Source organism: Hippocampus comes, unplaced genomic scaffold, assembly GCF_001891065.2.
Source record: "Hippocampus comes isolate QL1 unplaced genomic scaffold, H_comes_QL1_v1.1 scaffold109, whole genome shotgun sequence".
Taxonomy (NCBI): Eukaryota; Metazoa; Chordata; class Actinopteri; order Syngnathiformes; family Syngnathidae; genus Hippocampus; species Hippocampus comes.
The window spans coordinates 27,429-44,870 of NW_017805274.1; the positions used below are offsets into that span (position 1 = coordinate 27,429).

The 17,442-nt window shown below is 42.5% G+C and overlaps 3 protein-coding genes and 1 long non-coding RNA gene across 4 annotated transcripts in view; 2 read left to right on the plus strand and 2 right to left on the minus strand.

Moving 5' to 3' along the window:
* Nucleotides 1-781: 781 nt before the first annotated feature.
* LOC109515608 (uncharacterized) lies at nt 782-5,493 on the minus strand. The gene is made up of 3 exons (XR_002168224.1): nt 5,388-5,493; nt 2,457-2,495; nt 782-857 (listed from the first exon to the last, which is right to left on the minus strand). It is a non-coding gene; the product is annotated as an uncharacterized LOC109515608 (long non-coding RNA).
* Nucleotides 2,830-4,275, plus strand: LOC109515607 (5-hydroxytryptamine receptor 3B-like). Its single transcript, XM_019869498.1, has 2 exons — nt 2,830-3,623; nt 3,715-4,275. The coding sequence occupies exons 1-2, from the start codon at nt 3,449-3,451 to the stop codon at nt 3,978-3,980; spliced, it is 441 nt and encodes a 146-aa protein (XP_019725057.1). The 5' UTR covers nt 2,830-3,448; the 3' UTR covers nt 3,981-4,275.
* On the plus strand, nt 5,223-10,058 carry LOC109515606 (5-hydroxytryptamine receptor 3A-like). Its single transcript, XM_019869497.1, has 9 exons — nt 5,223-5,578; nt 5,719-5,882; nt 6,016-6,060; nt 6,165-6,274; nt 6,364-6,533; nt 7,024-7,184; nt 7,525-7,735; nt 7,811-8,047; nt 8,212-10,058. The coding sequence occupies exons 1-9, from the start codon at nt 5,506-5,508 to the stop codon at nt 8,511-8,513; spliced, it is 1,473 nt and encodes a 490-aa protein (XP_019725056.1). The 5' UTR covers nt 5,223-5,505; the 3' UTR covers nt 8,514-10,058.
* A 5,603-nt stretch (nt 10,059-15,661) lies between these two features.
* zbtb16a (zinc finger and BTB domain containing 16a) overlaps nt 15,662-17,442 on the minus strand; it is a 104,033-nt gene continuing 102,252 nt past the window's right edge. The window contains exon 7 of the mRNA XM_019869627.1: nt 15,662-17,442. This exon is cut by the window's right edge and continues 267 nt beyond it. The gene's annotated coding sequence lies outside the window, so the exon portion shown is untranslated.

The following is a 17,442-nucleotide window of genomic DNA, read 5'->3' on the forward strand; positions in this document are numbered from 1 at the left end:
ATATTGCAGTCGGTCCTTGATGTGGTAAATACGAGCCTTTTTTGAAAACGCCAAAACACTTACGTGATCGTAGATAACAACCTGTTCTTTGGTCATACCCTGATTTCAGAAGAATTCGTCTTTCTATTTTTTCCACTGTACCCTTAAAAAAATGTTTGGCTTCTGTTTCAGGATTCAAAAACCCAGAGTATTACCACAAGTATTTGGTACAGACAGGTAAGGTGTTCAAGCATGCTCAGGAATTTCATAAATGTAAATAAATGACAGTGTTGAGTAAAATTCTCATGGTGGTTTCTTCAGATCTGGACAGATGAGTTTCTGGTTTGGGACCCGGACCAATTTGATGGCATCAATGAGATTTCACTGTCATCTGATGCCATCTGGATACCTGACATTATCGTCAATGAATTGTATGTCTACGTCAATCACAATTACCATCCACTATTATGAAATTACCGTCCTTGTGATCCATTGTATGTAAATGACAGTCAAGTTCCTCAAGGGAGCCACTGATCACATCACAGTGTTATAATTTCATCTTGCTACTTCTACAGTATGACAAACATTTCACCCCGAAGCTTGCCAAACTGGATGTACGGTTACATAACAAGCAGATGAAAATTCTGGCCTAGCGTCAGGCTCTCACCTTACTTCTTTTCCGGCTTCCAATCCAGCGTGCATGAGGGGAGGTCGCCGGCCATCCCGTACGTCTACGTCAACTCGTCGGGTTGCGTGAAGAACTATCGGCCCATGCAGGTGGCACTGGCCTGCAGCCTGGAAATGTACGCCTTTCCCTTTGACAAGCAGAACTGCAGCCTCACCTTCCGCAGTTGGCTCCACTCAGGTGGGCGTTCTCTCTCCTGAAGGCACCAGACCAAAAGTCGTATGAAGTCCAGAGGAAATGTTAACATGACGGCGAGCGCAGGTTCGCGATGAGCGCGTCGATACTGATGTATCGATATCACCGACTACAACTTTATGCCTTTCAATCGATTTTTGAATCCAAATACTTTTGAGACATTTGAGATCATGTATACCGAATGCTAACACGAATGTGGCGTAAAGTAACAAATGATTGAGATCTTGTCTAAACGGTTGGTGGGAATGACTTAATCTTCCGCCTGGGTTAGTTTCTAATGCGTAATAACAGCAGCAAGTCTTTATGCTCGATAAGTCAGTCTCAGGCTGTTTCTGAAAATCAAGAACCCAGACTCGGGTCTTGTGATGTTCTTGAGAGCATACTTGAGAGCGTACTTTCTAAGAAATGCTCGTCTCTTCGGGATTGGAACGGCTGCGTATTTATTTTTATTTCTTATTTTCCAGTGTTTGAATAACGGTCTCCTTTCCTCTGTTTCATCTTCACCGTCCATTGCCTCCCCCTCCTTCTCTTCTACAGTGAAAGAAATCGACTTGGCTCTGTGGCGTAGCGCAGAGGCCATCGCTAACGATCAGAGGGAGTTCATGAATGACGGCGAGTGGGAACTGCTTTCCATACCGTCGCGCTACTGGCGCCTCCAGCAGGACAACGCTGACTACGCCCACGTCTGTTTCCACGTACGTCAAGTTCCAAACGGGTTTTATATAGAAATCTCTTCTAATGCTTATCAGGCGTCCGAACGGTGGAGTCACCGTGAAGTGTAAAACGAGTGGCTGTGACCTTCATGGATTGGTCGAGCGAGCTAACGCCAAATGATGAGGCTCGGGCTGTTTTGTGGCTGGCGAGAAGAAGAGAGGCTCTGATAGACAGGGAAAGGGCGAGTGACCATAATGAGACTGTCTCAGTGGCTGACTGATCAATGGACGTCTTGTTAGCGGCGAGGCAAATGGCCCCATAGCCCTTTCGCAGGTGGAGCGCTGGGATGGCTGCTATTCATGCTGCTCAAAGGAGCCAAGGGCTGTTTGATGAAGGAGGACTTCATGGATCACTGAGTATTAAAGATTTTTTTTTTTTTAACAAAGTCATTCATTTTGATACAGTATCATCTACAAATGATGGTATTGCTGCACGACCTTTTCCCCAAACGCATTTAACATGCGACACTGCACAGCTTCGATGGATGACATTATACATCAGCGCTCGATGGATCTTTCATTAAATACGCCAGCCAGATCAAATCTGAGCCAATAGATCTGCTTTTACAAAGTGACTTTAAATTTTTTTTTTTTTTTAACATCACTGCATCAAAAATGTGTTTTGTTGAAACATGGTGTCAGCTAAAAGTGGGGTGGAGCAAAGCAGTTCAAAGATGGATCAACTTTGAAGCCTTTTAATCATCCAATTTTTCCTGCCCAACTTGGCTGTAAGCAAAGGGTCTTCAGTTCAAACTCAGCGACAGTGCGAATGTGAGAGTGAATGGGTGTCTTTCTCTGGATGTGCCCGGTGACTGACTGGCGACCAATTCAGGGATTGGTCTGTTTTTTTGCCTAAACTGACTGGTTAGCACATCCGAACTCACCGTGCAGAGGTGCGGGGTTCGATTCCGGCTCCGCCCTTCCTGTGTGGAGGATAAGCGGATTAGAAAATGGATGGATGGAAAATTATTCAATTTTACTTCAGTACACATACAGAATATTGAATTTAAAAAATCTTAATCGTTATCTGTCTTCTAAAACTACGACTTGTTTTGTGCTTGTGGTGTTCATTTGGATTTCAAACAAAACTTTGCCTTGACTCCCCCCCCTTTTTTTTTTTTCTCAAGAGAATGCTTTTTTTTTATGCATGCATTTATTTTTTGTATTTTTTTTTTTTTTTTATGCATTATGTATTTCCGGGTCACCTTCCGGGTACATGAAAACGAAGATGGGGCGTTTTCACTCATGGGCGAATTTAATTGAATTTTACTTTGAAATTGGCTTGGTATACAAAGGAATAAAATCTGCACAGTTTTCAAATTAGCGATAGACATCTGACGCGTACTGCCGTCTGTCAAACAGCCGCGCATGAGAGGCTACAGTAGCCAGCGTGATCCGAAAACACATAAACGCGCATTTTTAAAAAAGTGTTCCCTTGCAAAAACAAAACAAACAAAGAAACGTCACCTGGCCTTGAATAAATAACACTACCCTTGTGCACGGAATTGAGCAGTCAAAAGGTTTGCCCGATGAGACGAGAAGGCCGACTTCTTTTGTGGTGCAGGTGTTGATCCGAAGGCGTCCCCTGCTGTACGTAGTGGGCCTCCTTATCCCCAGCATCTTCCTCATGATCGTGGACGTGATGAGCTTCTACCTGCCCGTGAGCAGCGGCACCCGCATCGGCTTCAAAATCAGTACGCTGCTGGGTTACACCCTCTTCAGAGTCAACCTGACGGACGAGCTGCCCGCCACTGCCGTTACGACCCCGCTCATAGGCAGGAAATGGATTACTTTGCGCTCTCCGGTTGTTGCTCGCACTGATCTCACGGTAAAAAAAATCTGATCATGATTAAAAGGTGTGTTCTTCGTCGTGTGCATGGCGCTACTCATGCTCAGCCTGATCACGTCCATCCTGGTGGTGAAACTGCTCCACCACAGCAAAAAGGAGGTCCGGGAAATGTCCGTGTCGGCCTGCCTGCTGGACAAGTACGGCCTGGCGGAGAGCGCCATGACCTCCACGAGAACTCTGGACCGACTCAACCATTCTGAAGGTAATGCTCAGGGAAAAGATTTGCAGGTTGAGTTTTGCGGCTCGTTTCAACAGGAACTGGGGTTGCTCGCCCTCTTTGATTCGGTTCCTAGATTTGGAGTTTGAGGCCTCGCTGGAAGAGGACCTGGAATCGCTGATCGACATTCAGAAAAATCCTTCCAGCCTGGAGTGGCTCCTGAGGGAGCTGCTTTCCATCCGTCTGGCCTTTTCCCAGGAGGACACAGAGACTGCGGCTCAGGCTGAATGGCTGGCACTCTGCTCAAAGCTCGACTGCTTCCTCTTCCGCCTCTACCTGATTGTTCTGGCTGTGTATGCCGGGACCCTGCTGCTGTTCTGGGCCAGCTGGAGCTTCGCCTGATGACACACTGGGTGCCTTGGCTGTTCCGTAACGCTCTTCTTATTTGCTATTTTAGTGAGATTCTTCATGCTACAAAATATCCGGACCCAGAATAGAGTTTGAATACTCGTACAAGAATAGAAAACAGTAGAACTGATTTTCTAATGGCTACTTCTCGCAAGAAGTGAAAAGAACAGAATACCCTGGACAATTTGTTTCACTTCGTTCTCCAAGTAAACTTGTCAAACTCGCTTATAACCTGACCGAGTGTTGCACTACTTTGTGTTACTAAATAAAACATTACTGTCATTGTCAATTTGCCGATTGTGTTTTCTCGTGCTCTTCGGTGTAATGCAACGACACGGCGCGGAAAATAGAGCGACATCACGGGAGAAAATCAGTTATAATGATTTCCCAACAGTGGAAATGTACTTAGTGATACTGCATAATGAGACGACACTCGGGGGATTGAACGGAGAGCCTCTCTGATCGCGCTGCTACTTTCATCCCACCGCCACAAAACAGATCAATAAAACCCATTCGGAGCTCGGCGACGGCTGCGTCTCAACTCCCCGGTGGCTTTCCTAATAATCTGAATGAGAATATGAAAAGTGCACCGTAGAAACCTGCCGGCGGAAGGGTCTATATTAATGCAATTTTCACACTATCGGCAAGCCTCATCTGCCAGTGGATCAGGTTACGTGACGATTATGGAGCCGATCCGAAGTCTGTGTGTGAGGTCATCGATTTTAAATCAGTGGACGTTAGATGGGCCGAGTCAAATTATGAATTTATGAAACTAATTAAGATCTCTGTTTTGTGACTGGTGTGCAAAGTCAGTGGTACGGTAAACCGAAAGATGGCGACCAATCTCTCACCCGCTTATTATGAATACATTTGGAAGTTGAGGGGTTCGTTGTTTTTAGTGGATAGCCCTACTTTACGAACGGCAAAAGAAGAGATGGAAAATTATTTTTTAGTATTTTAGTATTAGTAATTTTTAAGTATGATTAAAAGGAGGAAAAAAAGACGTCTGCACCACAGCACGCTCGAGAACACAACTCTCTTCGTAACTAAAAATCACTTCCTGCTTCTCTGACTTCAACAGCCAATCAGAACCTATCAACATAAAAAACATGTCGAAGCAATTATTAAACAACAGAATATAATTTAGGTATTCTTAACATGAAATAATATGATGCTCAAATATAAAATAATAATAATTAATAATATAACATAAGCTTACACATTTTTTGAGCAATGGTCGTTAACGCGGCACCGCGCAGGCGGCACATTGATGATTATCTGGTTAGCATTTTGGATTCGGTACCATGCAACCGAGAAGGCACCATAACTCAATTATTGTCTTGACACACTATCTGGTCACACACACCCTTGCCCCCCTTTTTCAGCTTTGCTTTTGCTCACCGTGTCAGTGTTCTGCGTAGGAGTGGCCTCTCGCCGAGGTTCGGCTTCACTCTCGCTTGTCGGGTGACGCTAACGAGGTTTGCGCAGCGGGACGAGAAGAAGAAGGTGAACGGTCACAATGAGACCAACGTCAGCCTGGACGACGCTGGTCCTCTTGGTTGTTATTCAGGGGACAGCCAGAAGCTGCACAGGTACAGAATATCTTTTTTTTTAAATTCTCATACCAGTTTGTTTACATTTTAATTCTCATACCAGTTTGTTTGCATACCAAAAATTGGTATCCAATGTATTATAATACGATGGTTATTCAAAAAAAATAAATAAAATTCAGTGAGGAAACTGGGCAGCAGCACAGGCCGATTTGCCAACGCCACATTGGTACGACTCTCCGAGTTTTTGAGTGCGGGCTACAAGAAAGGGGTGCGACCCGTGAAAGACTGGCGGACCTCCACCCTGGTGGCCATCGACCTGATGGTTTACTCCATCCTCAACGTGGTGAGGATGCCTGGTATCGTCACAAAATGCTTTTGAATATGACCAGATGCTCCAATTGTTAAATTGAATACCCGATTCATGGAAAAGGAATTCATGTCAACATTTTTTGTCGTTTTCTTTTCCAATTCAAAAGGATGAGAAGAACCAGGTCTTGACAACGTATGTGTGGTACAGACAGGTAAACACATAATATGCAAAGTCCATCTATTTGTCAGTGCTATAACTGCTATTGGATGTTGTGCAGTGGTTCCATTAAGCTTCTTCCATTCTTGAACCTTCAAGTCATGGACGGATGAATTCCTGGTCTGGAATCCCGAAGACTTTGATGAGGTTAAACAAATTTCTCTACCGACTGCCAACGTTTGGGTGCCGGATATCCTCATCAATGAGTTGTAAGGCTGATGAAAGTGTTCGTCGTCTTTTTTGCACATGCCAGCAAAAATGGTGACATTTTTTTTTTTGGCATCTTCTGTCAAAACAGCGTTGACGTGGGGAAGTCTCCTGACATACCGTACGTCTATGTGACCCACGACGGACTGGTGCGCAACTACAAACCAATCCAAGTGGTCACCGCCTGCACGCTCAACATCTACAATTTCCCATTCGATGTCCAGAAATGCAGCCTGACCTTCCAGAGCTGGCTCCATACAAGTACGACCGCTCATTTCAATTGTGTCATTTGTTGAAGCATTTTAGTCATTTTTATTTTATTTTATTTTTTATTTTTTTGGGGGGGCGGGGGGATTCTACTATTAGGGCAGTCAAAGGAAACATGACTCCTCGGCTGACATTAACCCTTTCAGGCACAGTGGTTACTACGGTGGACAGCTTACCATGTTATCAGGTTGCAGGGTGGTTGAAAGGGTTAAAAGTCTTGCTTGACTGTGAACTTCTGACAAGCTGTAATTCCAAAGCGCCACGTCGGGCGTATACTCAGACAGCACCGCGACCCCGCCATAAACACCATTTGCCAAACAACCCAAACTGAAAACTCCCAGGTATCTCACCATTCCCGAAACGGAGCTTCACGTTGCGTCCGCCCCTGCTGGGATGTGTGCTCAGAAAGCCGAGGCCTCACTGAAGGGGCAAGTCGTTGCCATGGCGGTCTCACGCTGCTCCTGACATTGCGTTCGATCGGCAGTTGATGACATCAACATCACGTTGATGCGCAGTCCCGAGGAGCTGAGGGAGGACAAGAGCGTCTTCATGAACCAAGGAGAGTGGGAGCTGCTTCATATTCTATCCAACTACAAAATCTTCAGCGTGGACGACGACGACTACTATGCCGAGATGAAGTTCCATGTGGGTGTATCTCTTCAGAATATTCATTCACTATTAAGATACGTTTTGTTACTAGTTTCTTAGCATCTCCGGAATCGCCGTATAGATAACAGATGCATTATTATTCGTAGAAGTAGTTTAGGGTGTTGCGGGCCATGTCAAATGTTAATTTTAGTGTATGCCATTGCTGCTGCTGCTAAAAACAACAACAACAAAAAAAAAAAAACAAGTACGGCGGGCTACAAAATGGCTCCCGGGCCGTAGTTTGGATTACCCCCGCGGTCTGCTGTATACACACAAAAACAGTGGAAAAAGAACAGAGGTGCTTATTAAAATAAATACCTTCCAAAAATGTCAACAGGTGGTTATCCGTCGGCGGCCGCTTTTCTACACGGTCAACCTGTTGCTGCCCAGCATCTTCCTCATGGTGATGGACATCGTGGGCTTCTATCTGCCACCCGACAGCGGCGAGAGAGTTTCTTTCAAGATCACATTGCTGCTGGGATACTCCGTCTTCCTCATCATTGTGTCCGACACTCTGCCCGCCACCGCCATTGGAACGCCACTCATCGGTGACGATAGGGAAGGCCCATTTTGTTTGATGGCGTCCGTTTCACTGACCTGACCTCGTCTCTCCTCTGTCGCAGGCGTATATTTCGTAGTTTGCATGGCCCTGTTGGTGATCAGCCTGACGGAAACGGTGTTGATCGTGCGTCTGGTGCACAAGCAGGACCTGCAGCCCCCTGTGCCTCACTGGCTGAGGTACCTGATTCTGGAGAGAGCGCCGGCCCTCTTCTGCATCCACAAGAAGCACCGATTATGCTCCAGACTCTCCTCGCAGACCTCAGATATGGCTGACTACAAGGATGACAACTATGGGACTGGTGAGCTATTGGGTGATTTGCGTTGCCCGGTACGCAAAAAAAAAAAAAAAAATCCTGGTTTGGTAGCTAGCAACTGAGCTGCACTGCATTTGTTGACAGAGAAGCGCGGGGCTTCAGTCAAGTAGCAGTTACACTTTTTGTCCTTCTGTCTTCATCCTCCTCAGTCCAATGTATGCTCCATCACACCTGTGAGATCGGCCGGCAGCACGAAAGGGAGGCCACCCTGCTGGGACGGGGCCTTCCCCCGTCGAGGGACCCGTCGCCACCCGTCGTGAGCAACATCCTGCAGGAGGTGACGGCGATACGCAACTTCCTGGAGAAGCGGGACCGCTGCAACGAGGTGGCCAAGGAGTGGCTGCAGGTGGGCTACGTTCTGGACGTGTTGCTCTTCAGGGTCTACTTGGTGGCCGTGGTGGCCTACAGCATTACGCTGGGCACGCTGTGGTCCGTGTGGCAGGTGGCCTGAGGCCGGACGCCATTTTGGTAGCTGCGTGGGAAGCGGAGAATTACACAGCAGGTTGCTGAAGTTTGAAAACACTTGCACGGTAACCCAACAGGTAGTGAGTCCACGTAATTAGTACCTTTGTACAGCCGAATGGGTTCACCCAACATAAAGCTGAAGCGTATTTCAGATTTAGCGAGTCCCATGATGGTTGTGCCATGTTTTCGTCCATTGTTGGGATGTCCACAGAGATAAGGCCTCGTAGTTTTCACATTTACCGATTGTTATGAGTTGCTTCATAGGAGATTATAAAGGAAAACAGCGACAGTAAGAGAAAAAAAATGCCTTTTTTTTTTTAAGCTACAGCAGTGTTCCGGGGTCAATTTGAAGCGTTGGAAAAATGGGGGAAAAAAACAATCCATTTTACACTGTTAATAACATGCCTTTGCTAAACCATGTCATTGCAAATATGTGAAATGACATACACAGTGCAGTATATATTCACAATTATAATTTGTGGATTTGTTTCGCTACTGCTCAAACTATAATAACACAAAATATAACAGGAATACAGAACGTATGCTGTATTTGATGATGTGATTTTACGCCGTATGCATTTATCCACGTCATAAAATCGAAATCTGTGTTCCAGCATACATCTTTATTATGTCTAAACCGGCACATTACCAATGCCTAAATTACTGTGTGATGAATTCAATACTCTTATCATGTAAATAATTCCAAGAAGCCCGGTTGTGCTCGCCTTCTGAAAATGCTGTAGTTCTACCATCCAGCCAGAAAGCGGCGCTGTGCACTACTACATCGAAACCCTTCAAAAGTGAACGAGAGACCGGGCTGGCTGGATTCCAGATTTTGGAACATAGGATGTCAGAATGCTGGAAATTATTTTGTCCAAATAACTTTTAAATGAATTAAATTCATTTCACTCTGCAGTCATTACACAAGTGACACCATGGCACGTGTTATTTCCACATGAAAATGCACACAAACCTAAGAGACATGACTGTACAGCACACTTAAATTATTTCATAAGCACAGAATGGGACACATTCATATTTGTGTTCGCGAAGAAACGAATCCGTTTCAACTCCCTTGCTTAGAGGCGCACAGCTGTTGATGTGACTTTTCTCTTGTTCCCAAGTACGGTAATTACTTCGTATAAAACCGATTTATAAATGGACATTGTTTTGTTTTTATTCAAGGAAGTGCTAATTTTCTTTGTTAAAAACATAACACCACGCCAAAAAATGGAAGTGAGACGGAATAATGGAACATGAATTCATTTCAACGGTGAACATTGATTTCATTGATAAGTACACTGAGTTACGAGCTTGGTCATAAAATAAATTAAACTCGTAAATCAAAGTGCCACTGTACTTTTATAGTCATTATGACTATTTGGCGTTTTTGTCTTCCGTGACCCTTTGGGCTGTGCACCTTAAAGTAGAAGTGAGTGACTCGAGCTGCAAGACTCAGGCTCCGCCTTCAGTTGTCATGGTAACAAACGCCAGACTCACCCAGCAGTGTATGAGGTGGTGAACAAAGTAACTCATGTGCACGAAACATAGCCGGCCCCTAAAATAGGCTTTCTTAGCGTGACAAGAGGTTGAGTTAAGTGCACTATCATTTTTGATCCTTGGCGGTAATTTGACAAAAGCACGCCGCATTTGTTACTAAGACACATGGGGGAGCGTTTTACATAGCGAAAAAGATGCACGTCGCTTAAAAAAAAATAACTGGAACAGATTATTCCAGGGAAACGTTTGGTAATATAAACAAATGGAACATTTACCGGTGATGTCAATCCTAAGAATGCGGGGGTCAAAGGTCCAGACTGAAGGCTGGTGATGGCTGACAGACATCAAGACGTTGAATGACGCAGACTCCAGTGGCCCCTTTGGTCCTTCCTTCCTCATCAGCTACAATAACATCAAAGTATGAGCAGTGAACACATTTTACGAGCAACTTTTGCCTCACTTCATTTCAAAACGCCCTCAAACAAAAACAACACATTAAGCCAGGCAAACGATAAGTGAGCGCTTTGATTTCAGTCAGTCGGCGGGCACTTTGTAATACTGACAACTTGCTAAGCACACTCAAGATGTTACTCTTTGACAAAAGACGAATGGACCAGCGGGGCCGTGCAGTTTGATAGATTTTGACAAGGGAGATTTAAAGACTCAAACTCAGGAGTCACCAACCTGTTGTGAAATTGAGAGCTACTTCTTGGACACTGATTAATGCCAAGGTCTACCAGTTTGATAAACATTTCTGAAAACAACAAATGTGCCCAATTTACTCTTATTGATGAATTCCAGACTGCTAAAAATAATAATCTTAGCATAATTGTTGATGTGAAGACACTGATCACACTAATAATTTATTTATTTATTTTTTTAATCAAAAAAAAAATCTTTTATCTCTCCTGTTGTTCTCAACAAAATACTCCCGAGTTTGTAATAATAATAATAAAAAAAAATTACGACTGTGATCCATGGGAATGAGTGTTCGGATAATTCAAAATAACGGTTGTTGTAAAATTAAGGAAACAAAGCCAGTGAGAGTCCGAGAACAACTGACATAAAGTCCATTGTTTATTTCCTGTGTGTACAATCGATTTTTATAATGAAACCCATAAATAATAATAAAACAAACAAAATCAATCCACTACAAAAAGACAATATACTGTTTAGTAGGATGTAAAACCCCAAAACAAACAAACAAACAAAAAACTTGTAATATTTTTTCCACGATCAAAAAGGCACAACATTGACGACTTTAGTGACAACATGGAAGGACCTGCAGCATTAAATCTTTTTTTATTTCTTTTTTTTTTCACACTCCATCAGAGAACACTGAAATGTTACAAAGAGATGTGTCTGATTCTACATGAAATAAACCAACAACAAAAAAAAAAGATCACCTCTCTATTAACAGACAGTGGCAAGACATCTGAAAACATTGCCACAGAGGGGAGTCATGTGGTGAAAAAGAAAAAAAAAATCACACATTGTCGCTGGAAAAGACAAAGGACCTTTTTCAATTTTTTTTTTTTTTGCAAAGCTCTAATGCAAATTTCAATGATAAGAACAAAAATTACAATAAACGTAAGAGAACAAAAATGAAAAAAAAGCAATTAAAAACAATAATCGGGCACCTTCTAAGATTAGGCTAAGTTTAGGTGCTGAGGTAGACAAAAACTAACAATTCAAATCATCACCATCATCATAACAATAATAAAAAAGAAACACTATTGTCTTGAAATTTTGTAATGATAGAGAGCGACTTCTGCACTGGCACTTGTGCTGCCACCAAAACGGAGGAGGAGAAAAGCAGCACAAAAAAAAAACAACTTTTAATGTATTTCAAAAAAAAAAAAAAAAAAAAAAAAAAGAAAAACTTTTATGCTTGGTCCGAACGGCGCAAAGTTGTTGGTCCTCAGTGCTAATATAAAAAAATAACTTGGTGCTTTCTTTTCTTTTTTTTTTTTGAAATTACATTTTTTTTCAATTTTCTTTTAAACGTATGTGGAAACCTCGATGGCACATGAGTGTGAAATGGCGAGAAAAACACCACATCAAAAACACACATACATGTACAAGTGCCCACTCCAGGGATGCTATGAAGGCCTTTTTTTTTTTTTTAGCCACGCGCCCTGAATGCATCATGTCCAAAAAAACCAAAAAAAAAAAAAAACAACTAAATCAAAATTGGTGCCTTGAGATACAAGTTTAGGTCACTCAAAACACAAGTATATTAATTAAGCAATCGCCATTCAAATTAATGGAATTGCAATTAATCTCTTCTAGCCCCCCCCAAAAAAAACCCTAGAGAATTTTTAAATGTCTTTTCTTATCAAGAAAAATAACATTCAACATTATTTTACTTTTAAAACATATAGTCAAGGCATCATTAAATAAAATTTTTTGCTTCATTTCAGTGGATATTGTACTTCTTCCGCGGCATGTGCCATGGTCACTGGGGGCAGGAAATACAAACAAGGACGCTTGCAAGTGAAGCAAAAATGTCATCTGGACAACGGCTTGTGTCTCGAAAGACTTGGTTGGGGCCATGACTTGTATCTCAAGGCACCACTGTAGATAATAATTGCATTTAGGGCAATTTAAAAAAAAAAACAAAAATGGTGTCAACAGTCCATAAATAAATGTTTTTTTTTTTTTTTTGCTGAATTTTCCTCAAGTGTCAGCAAACCTGTTCCTGACCCCCCCCCAAAAAAAAACAAAAAAACAAAACGTAATCAAAAGCTATTAAATCAAGAGCATTAAGAGCCCTCTAATTCTGAATGTTAAAAAAAAAAAAAAAAGTTTCATGACATCCCATGGCTGCTGGCCGACAATTTTTTTTCCATTTTTTTGCAAAAAATTTCATCTGAAAATACAGAAACAGCATGTCTTTTTTTTTTTCCCCCAACAATTTCTGTTTAGGCACACAAAGAGTACGGGAAAAAACATCGGAGAGGAACACTTAGGGAAGAACGATATCGATGTCAACGTGTCTATAGAGTTATATCTTTTTGCAACATAGAATGAAAAAAAACGAACAAAAAAAACAGTGGCATAGAATAAAAGTTTTGTATCTGATTTAGTGCATTTTTCCACTATAGTACGCACACACACGCAAAGCTACACACTCGGTCACGCGCACAGAAAAAGTAGAAAACATTCAGAGGACGACGACGTAATTGACTTGACGGGGAAGTGTTGCATTGTGGATAACATTAGATAGATGAGATTGTTTAGCTGTTATTTGCAGGTGGTGGTGTGGTAAAAAAAAAAAAAAAAAAAAAAAAATCCCAGAACCGCTCGGCTCACAGTGTTACGGGACGTGCCATCCCTTCTGTTTTACTCTTTTCAAGTACAAAAACAAATAAAAATAATAATAACACGCTCATGGTCAAGTTTGATTGATTGGATGGTGAGTGACGCACACCTTTTTTTTTTTTTTTTATGTCACATACAAAAAAAAAAGTTGGCGGTAAGATTTTTAGTCCTTCACCTACAATGCAATTGACATCCAGAAAGCAACACTTATTATTATTATTATTATTATTATCATTATTATTACAATACGTTCGCACAATATCAAAGAGGAGCAAGGCAAAAATAACACCCAGGAGACAAAAAAAAAAAGACAAATGTGTGCCCTGCTCAAACTCTCCACAAAAAAAAGAAACAGGACTGACACGCAATACAAAAATATCACAATTTTTTTCTCAATATCAAATTACCTCCATTGGCTCTCATTCAGGAATTCTTCTTTTTTTTTTTTTTTTTTTTTACATTTTTGCCATGATGATTACTAATCGTCCAATTGTCCATCGCACGCTGCAAAAAAAAAAAAAATCCCCCCAAAGACCTGCAGCACCTTTTGATCCACCGTTCACATTACAAAACTACAAGTCTATTCACATATGTTCAAGTGTACGTTCGTTTTTGAACCCGGGAAGCAATAGTGCTTTCTTTTTATCTTCCTCCTCCGTCTGCGCATCTCTTAAGGCTTCAAAATTGTTTCTTTTTTTCCCATTTTTTTTTTTCCTCATTCCAAAATGTCCGCTTGGGCTACGTTCCTCCATCCCATCAACCCTTTGCCATGCTTATTATTATAATTGTCTTTTTGACTGTTTTCCAAAGATTTTTGCTTTCAAATGACTGTATTTCCTCATGTAGTGGCCCCCCGGGCAGTGGGGTGGCGGAGCATTTGGTTACTTAACTGCAGATGAGAGATGGGAGGCACAAGTATTTTTAGAATACAGTGAAATTCCGATATTCACGAGTTGTACGGACTGAGTCCGACTGTGAAAACCTGCAAATGACGTAGTTGCCGCTACCTTATAAAGTAATTTCCATGGGGGGAAAAAAAAAAAAACCAAACAAAAATACACAAATGAGCTCAGAATCAGGTCAATTAAAAACTGAAAATGCAATGTCAAAAAAAAAAAAAAGACTCCAATAAGTGGGAGATTAGGGAAAAAATGTACACAAAAATAGCGTTTGGATCAGGTCAACTGCATGATTAAACAAAAAAAAATTGGCTAAACTAAAAATGACAATAAGCAGGAGTTCATATCAGATTAAAAAAATGAATAAAGAAATAAACAAAAAAGCATGAGTAAATATGGATCAGAAAAAAGAAGAAGAAGAGCAGTAAATTGAAAATGTGACTATGCGGGGAATTGGGTAAGTGAAAAACACAAATAAGTGGTGAGAAGGTGTAATGAAAAAAACCCATAATGGACAAAACTGGGAACTGGGTAAAAAAAAAAAAATGCATGTAAGCGGGATTTTTTTGGGTTAAAAACCCGGACTTTTGGGGAACAAAAAAAATCACCCCACATTATTTGAGAACAGGCCACTACTTGAGGAGATACAGTGGATCCAAATCAAATTTGAGGAGCAAAACAAAACTAACCAAAAAAACCCAAAACACAAGCGTGAGATGAAGTAGCAATGATGAAAGAAGTCGACAAAAAAAACCAAAACAAAAAAATGTGCTTTTGCCAAAACATGAACTTAGAGGTAGCTTTTGATAACAAACAACACATGAAACAAAAACAACAAAAAAAGACCAAACCTGCGGACTCTTTAACAAGCGTGGTTAATATCAATAATACCAAGTTTGGTAACACGCGCGGACAAAATAAATTTCATCGCTGCGGCGGTACTTTCGAAGCGTGTGTCTACACCCACGCGCGCACACCCACACACCCACACTGCTTCATCACGCTGTGCAACGCATTTTTCCGACTCGCGACGCTAACAAAACATGGGGGGGGGGGGGGGGGGGACATGAGGTCACAAAATGAGGTAATTCAAGTATGACGTGAAAACGAGGAGATGGAACCACAGGGAAAGAGTCCATGTATCCGTCGCCCCATTGGCTGTGCCCTTTCTGTCAATCACTCAAGCAGTCCAATCCACACTTCCCGCTTCCTCTTCCTTGGATAACAGTGATGCTCGTTCATTGCCGGGCGGTCGGCATTTATGGGGTCCAAAATTCCCCCGCCTTGGCGTGCAAGTCTTTTCACATTCACGTGTTTGAGAGAGCGCCAGTCGGTCGGTCGGTCGGGCGGCGTTCCCCACATTTCCGACATTCACTCCTTCAAGAGCAGCCATTTCTCTTTCCTAAGTCCATCTTTTTCTTTCTTTCTTTTTTTTGTGGTTAGTGTGAGATGAACGAGATTATACGCGAATGGCGGCGGTGTATTGCTGTGATTAATGTGAATATAAAGCTTGACTGATATCAAACAAAGACTGTTGTCGTAGTTGCGGTGATACATTGATAGATGATGATCATGCGGAGCGTAAGAAAATATAAGTCAGCCTTTGGACACCCCCGGACCAGGAAGTCCAATGAGAGGGCGCTGACACACACAAAAAAAAAAAAAAAAAAAAAAAGCAGCACTATAGCCCCTCCCCCCAAAAAAAAACAACGCCCCTTCCTCCAAACCCACCATTCAGGTTCATCCTTTGTTTTTCACACTCCCGTTTCATCATTTACTGCATATTCCGACCGGCTCGACTGGCGATTCTCAGGGGCTATCCGGAAGTATCGCAAAACAAAACAACAAAACAAAAACAAACAAAAAAAAAATTTCGGGAATCGATGCGTCAACATTCAAGTATTTGATCCAGTTTTGCTTGGTTAGCATTTCATTTCATTCATGGGACGGAATTTGGTAGAGCGAGGGTCGAGGAAGGAGTCGTCCAATTTCGGTGCGGATGCGAGGATTCTCATGAGGACGTTTTTGGGGAATTTCCTCACGGGGAAAATTCATGAATCTCAACGACAACATTTCAGATGTATTCGTAAGATGCAGATACCTAGAAAAGTGTACAAATTGCTCCGGTAAAGGGCGCCGAACCAGGAATTTTGGTTTTGAACGGGCACTTTTCGTAATTTGCATCAATTTCTCAGCGGATCACCAAAATCCAGAAAATGTTCGGCCAAGGCAGAAGCCTGCCCTCGCCTAAGTGCCATTCTTGCTAACTCCACCAAGGAGCTTCGTTAGCATGCTAATGAAGAACGCTACTGAACAGATTTCTACCAATCTCTTAAATCAAAGAAACTTTTTATAGATCTACAAAAAAAATGAGGGGGCGTATCAAAGCGTTAGCGTGATGACACACACAAAAAAAATGTTTTAACGTATAACCTCAAAACTTGGTGGCGTTGCGGGGCATGGGCCAAAGAAGAAGCCATTCTGTTTTGGTGCGTTTTTTTCTGCCAGTAGTACAAACACTGTGAGATGGGAAACATTTTCCTCCGGTTCTTCGGGAACCAGTGAGGTGGCTTATCTGTCAAGTACGCAATTTGGTAGCGATCTTCTTGGGAGAAGGCCTGGCCTTGGCAGAGGTCTCCACTCGGTTGCAACAGCAACTACCAGAAACACAAAGAAGTGTTTAGCTCCTTTCCCACTCGACTTAAATCACATTCGCATCGTCTTCATATGATCGAGATTTGTTTGGGGATGAGGAGCTTTCAGAATTGATGACCAGAACGAGAAAAACTCTCGCCGAATGGGCCTTACAAAATCAGTTTCAGATTTGAGCTGTCTGATAGCCCTTGAGAATCTGTCAACGCTTGTAGCAGCAACGCTTTCCCTGCAGCTCGTGTTTGCATCACGAGGCGACCTGAAACGAAACGAAACACAAACCAAAAAAAAAAAAAAAAGGACAACAACAACACAGTAACACAATGCACGTGTGCGGGAATGACCCGGTGATTCCGAACAAACCGCGGAGACTTTGCGTCTCTGCGAGTCTTTCCAGGAGGACCCTTCTTTTGCAAGACAAGAAGAGAACGCAAGACACTCTCCTCAGTCCTTCGTCGCTCCCCTTTTGCATCGGCGACCCTCTGCCGCATCCTCACCTAACGCCTTAACTACATTCTCCGTATCCCCGCCCCTTTACCC

What these genes read in the sequence shown, in the direction of transcription:
- LOC109515607 (XM_019869498.1), top strand. Translation starts at nt 3,449, where the DNA reads ATGGCGCTACTCATGCTCAGCCTGATCACGTCCATCCTGGTGGTGAAA. An exon ending in CCGACTCAACCATTCTGAAG is followed by an intron (nt 3,624 to 3,714) that starts GTAATGCTCAGG and finishes TTCGGTTCCTAG; the next exon opens with ATTTGGAGTTTGAGGCCTCG.
- LOC109515606 (XM_019869497.1), top strand. Translation starts at nt 5,506, where the DNA reads ATGAGACCAACGTCAGCCTGGACGACGCTGGTCCTCTTGGTTGTTATT. An exon ending in CGTATGTGTGGTACAGACAG is followed by an intron (nt 6,061 to 6,164) that starts GTAAACACATAA and finishes TGAACCTTCAAG; the next exon opens with TCATGGACGGATGAATTCCT. An exon ending in ATGCCGAGATGAAGTTCCAT is followed by an intron (nt 7,185 to 7,524) that starts GTGGGTGTATCT and finishes AAATGTCAACAG; the next exon opens with GTGGTTATCCGTCGGCGGCC.